The sequence below is a fragment of the Meleagris gallopavo genome, chromosome 27 (assembly GCF_000146605.3).
Source record: "Meleagris gallopavo isolate NT-WF06-2002-E0010 breed Aviagen turkey brand Nicholas breeding stock chromosome 27, Turkey_5.1, whole genome shotgun sequence".
Taxonomy (NCBI): domain Eukaryota; kingdom Metazoa; phylum Chordata; class Aves; order Galliformes; family Phasianidae; genus Meleagris; species Meleagris gallopavo.
The window spans coordinates 907,920-912,993 of record NC_015037.2 but is presented as its reverse complement, the minus strand read 5'-3'; the positions used below and the strand labels follow the sequence as shown (position 1 = coordinate 912,993).

The 5,074-nt window shown below is 46.9% G+C and overlaps 1 protein-coding gene across 1 annotated transcript; it reads right to left on the bottom strand.

Annotated features, from left to right (window-relative positions):
• Positions 1-946: 946 nt before the first annotated feature.
• Positions 947-5,068, bottom strand: RIT1 (Ras like without CAAX 1). Its single transcript, XM_010723931.2, has 4 exons — positions 4,964-5,068; positions 4,726-4,799; positions 3,628-3,819; positions 947-2,640 (listed from the first exon to the last, which is right to left on the bottom strand). The coding sequence occupies exons 1-4, from the start codon at positions 5,016-5,018 to the stop codon at positions 2,410-2,412; spliced, it is 552 nt and encodes a 183-aa protein (XP_010722233.1). The 5' UTR covers positions 5,019-5,068; the 3' UTR covers positions 947-2,409.
• Positions 5,069-5,074: the final 6 nt, after the last annotated feature.

The following is a 5,074-nucleotide window of genomic DNA, read 5'->3' as shown; positions in this document are numbered from 1 at the left end:
TACATTTCTTATTCCTTTTTCACTTCCAAGACTCCCAACAGTAAGATGAGCACTTTCCAAGCTCACTTAAAAGCACCCCATGAGTTTTCCTGCCCTACCTCAGTCTCATGTGTGTAGCACAATGGGGGGGGAAGTTCCACACCACGCAACAACAAAACACCCAACACCAATTTTGTATTAAAAATTCTATATTGTGTCAAATAAAACAAAATCCCGTGTACAAATTTATACATGACAAAAATAAAACTTTGTTTTTCTTTTGAATAACACTGTAAAAAAAAAAAAAGTGCTTGCTGCTGTTCTGATTTAGTAATTCTAGAAGCAACAGGCTCATAAAAGGCATTAGTAAACATATATGTTGCATTGAAGGGATCATGTAAGGCACATTACAGACATTACAGACGGGATGGGGAGGACTGGGCTCGCACAGCTCCCAGCACAATGCCTGAGATGGAAGTAATCATTGCCACAGAGCACTCAGAGCTGCTCCTAACCCTGCTGCTGGCCCTGGGTTCTATCTATCCGTTTTAGATGGCATTTAATCCAACGAGGAGTGACTAACAGAGCTGCAGTTCCAGAGCAGTGACTGCAGTAAAGACAGCACAAAGGCAGGCATGGTGAGTTGAGGAGAGCTCTTCCATTCCCAATAGCCCCAATTATTCTCCCTGCTCTGCAATCAGCGATGATTACCAGCACAGCCAAACACTGCACTTCTGGAAGGAAGTGAGAAACAGAAATCCACCCCAATGCTGAGCTTGGCTACAAACACAACATCAAACCTTTCACCCCTCCCCACTTCCTATGAAAGATTCTTTTTTTCTTAAAACCTTACACAAAGAAAATACCCTTAGAAGCACCAGGCACAGAAGTTCCAGTGATATCTTACACAGTAAGGAGCGTAGAAAGAAGAAAGCCTAAATTAGGGTCTGTATATTCGTTATCTTCATTTTTTGTGCTGGATTTTTTTTTTTTTTTACACATCCAACAACCCCTGTTTCAGTTCTGATGGCAGCACACTGAGAGGCACCACAAGGCCTTTGGGTCAGTGAGATTAACAGCTACTGACACAGAGGTTCGAAGATTAAGAGAAGCATTTGAGTAATACTGCACTTAGAGTCTGCTAAGCTCTCTCATCACTACACAGAGAGGCACTTCGTTCTCTGAGAAAGGCCTTTTAAACCCATCCGAGTCACCTACGATTTTCTGTATCATTTGAAAAACAACCCTGGACATCCATCTCTCCACGAGCTTTTTGTATTGCAACGACAGCTCTGGATTTAAATCCTGTAAGCAGTTACTCGTCAGATCATCCCCGAGGAGGAAGGATGTGCTGATGGTTGGGTGGGAACGCCCAGCTGTGCTGCTGTGCCCCACTCACTGCTCCCTTCTGCTGATCCCACCTTTAAGGCAGCACTGAAGAACCTCACCAGCAGTAGGGATATCAGTTCAGGCCCCAGTGCCTCGCTTTCAGTCTTCTTTACAAAGCAGTTATCATAGATTAATCTGAAATGACTACGTTAGAGACTCCTACTCAATAATACTGTCTCCTTTACGACAACCACATCAAACTGAACGTAAATAAATATGCCACTGCACCATCACAGCTACAGTTTCAACAAACAAGTCAGAAAAATCCAAAGCTGCAGTTTGCAGAGCATCCACAGCATCAGCTACAAACGCTCCAACAACGCCATCAATGCTAAATGGAGGGCAGTGCTACACATCCACGCACTGCTGCCAAGTTGTAGCTGCCAGAGGAACAACAATTTGCTGTTTCTGACTTGTTGAGGATCCCAACCACCACGCTGTGGGTTCGCTGCTCATTCAGGTGAACTTTTTGCTAGAAAAATCCTTTTCCATGAGGACAAAGCACACATCTCCCCTCACTGCCATCCGCACGCAGCCCGGGCTGTGGTGCCACACACTTTGCTGAGCACCTTCCAGCACAACCTCAACAAAATCCTCCTCTGGTGATGGGAGTGACCGTCTGGGAATGCAGCAACGTTTTGTTGTGCAAACAACTGAGAAACAGAGTGAATTAAGTTAAGCTGGGTAGAAATACAGCATCTTTTTTCCTCTTAAAACAACTCAACTTCCAGTATGCAGTGACCAAACCTTTAAAAGTGCATCGTCAGAAACCCACCAGCATCTGTAACCAACACACAAGCAGTATTTGGAGAATCCGATCTAAAAATGACAACGAACAGAAGTCAAATTGTTACTGTGTCTCAAATTAAATATCCAGAACTAAGAGAATACCGTTTTAAGGAAAAATAATGGGTAAAAGTGATGCTCCCCCTCACAGAAGTCCCATCAGTCTTTAAACCTACTGCTGAAATGTTGTCATTCAACCGCTTTGGTTACGAGTGGCTGCTCCCAGGTTTTCTCTTACAGAGGAATTCCTTCTCTTCAAGTGACCGAATCCTTCTTCCTCCTGAATGGGGATTTCAGTCTTTTCCAAACGCTGCTTTTGGGTTTGGATTTTTTTTCCATTGCCATCACTGCTTCTTTTTCTTTCCTGCGGATTTCTCGCACCAGAGCGTGGAACACGTCATCAATGTAATAACGGTATGCAGCAGAAGTTTCAAAGAAAGGACAGTTGAATTCTCGTGCTAAAGCAGAGCCTTCTTCTTTAGAGACCTGAAAAAAACCACATTTGTCAAGAAAGCCAAAACCAGAGAGGTTTCTTCCTTTCTCTCTTCTTGTTCTGCCCAGCCCGGAGCTGCGTGTGCACCCTCCCAGTTCCAGAACTGCCCACCTCCCTGATGTCTGCATCTTTCTCTACAAATCCCCTTCTCTTTCATCCATCATTTCACAAGCAACGTAACCATCTGAAAGAGACTCTCCAGACACAGCAGCTCTGATCATTCATAAAACAAGAAAAGCCTTTCAGAGAGAATTCCCTTCTCAGAACGTAATCCTGGCCTGCCTGATGCAGCAGCCCTCACCCCAGGATGAGCGTTTGTCAGTTTGGGGGATTCCTTCCCCTGGTCACTAAAGCTGTGCCCACTCCCTGTCCTCTGCTCCACACCTCAGTTTGGCTTCCACCTCAGTAACACTGCTGCCACAACACACTGAGAAACCACCTCACTGCAGGCACACAAACACCTCTGCAATTTGTTTTCCTCGTTACTCTGAAGCTTTGCTTCAAATTGTTTCCCACAGACAAGAGTTACCATTGCCTTAAGCTGAAGCTCACTTTCCTTTCTGTGCATTCTTACCCCCATTATTAATTACACCTCCTTTCTTAGCAGACTTGCATCCTCTGATTTGTAATATTTACAAGTGGTTTATCATACCATCATAGAACGGCCTGGGTTGAAAAGGACCACAATGATCATCTAGTTTCAACCCCCCTGCTATGTGCAGTGCTGTACCTCCATTAAAAGTATCTCTTTTCAGGAAATAAAGACAGAAAAAGCCTAAGAGCAGCTGAACTCTAAGCATCAACTGGAAAATTTCACTCCCACGGTGGTTAAATGCATTTGGTTATTCAGCACTCCAGCTTAAATTCATACTGCTCTCGTGTTCAACTTATTACAGAGTGAACCCAAAAGAACCTGATCTCTTCTACGACTGCATTTTGAAGCAGAAGCAGAAAGGGGAGCCTGTTTGGGAGCCACACACCTGCCGCAGCTGCGTCAGGTCGGATTTGTTCCCCACCAGAACCACAGGAGTGTCGTCAGTGCGCCGCACACGATAGATGAGCTGCTTGAATTCACGCACTTCGTGGAAGCTGCGTCGATCTGTGATGGAGTAGCAGATGATAAATCCCTCTCCAGCCCTCATGTACTGGTCCCTCATGGCCGTGAACTCTGCCTACAAACAGAACGTGACACAAACACAACCAGTTTCTAATTGGAAACAAGAGATGCATTCCAAAATTGGCGGTGGAGGAATGCTGTGCAAACTTGGCATCTCATCCTTTTACACACAAGACAAAACTCTGTGGGATCAACACCATCTTTCCCTTGGTAAACATAAATACATATTTTGTATTTGTAGAACGATCCAAGGGACGAAACCTTCGCTAGGAGAACAGGCTGGGAGAGCCGGGGCTGCTCAGCATGGAGAGCTGAGAGCAGCTTTTCAGTTTCTAAAGAGACTGTAATTAAGGTGAGGACAGACTCATTAGCAGAGTCTGCTGTGATGAGACTGAGGGAAACGGTATCAAACTAAAAGAGGGGAGATTTCCATTAGGCTTAAGAAGGGAGTCATGGAATCATAGGATCACAGAATGGCCTGGGTTGCAAAGGACCACGATGGCCATCAGTTCCAACCCCCTGCTGTGTGCAGGTCACCAACCAGCAGCCCAGGCTGCCCAGAGCCACATCCAGCCTGGCCTCGAATGCCTGCAGGGATGGGGATCCACAGCCTCCTTGGGCAACCTGTTCCAGTGCCTCCCCACCCTCTGGCTGAAAAACTTCCTCCTCATATCCAACCTAAACCTCCCAGTCTCCAACCAATCTAAAGGCTCCGTGTATTTCTTAAGCCACTACACATCACTTGCTGAGCGTGAGCAGCGAGAAGCAACGGAGAGAGCAACACATGAAGTAAGAGAGCTGCCTGGGTGCCAAAACACAGCATGGGAGCGAAGCTGTGAGCACGCAGATGAATTAAGACAGCTCTAAAGGCCGTTCAGAAGAACAGAAAGGCACAGTGCCCTGGAGTTCTCTCTGTCTCTGCCCCCTGCAACCTCCCACGCTCTCAGTGGTGCTCACCAACCTGTCCTGCTGTGTCCAAGATATCCAGGTTGGCAGGCTCATCGTCGATGCGTATCCGGATCTTATAAGCATCCTCTGCATTGGCAGCACAATTCGGGGAGAACAAATGGTCAACGCCATTGCGAACAGCCGTTAATCACCGACACACAAAGGGAGCGTTACACAAAGGGAGCCCGATGCGGTAACGGCTTCAAAGCATCGGAGCGGGGGGGGGGCGGAGCGGGGCGGGCCGTTCTTACCGATGGTCGGATCGTGGTCCTCGGGAAAGCGATGGCTGATGAACTGCATCGTCATGGCTGCAAAAGGAACGGCGCTGAGCGCGGGGCAACGCGGCCCCGACGGGCACAGCG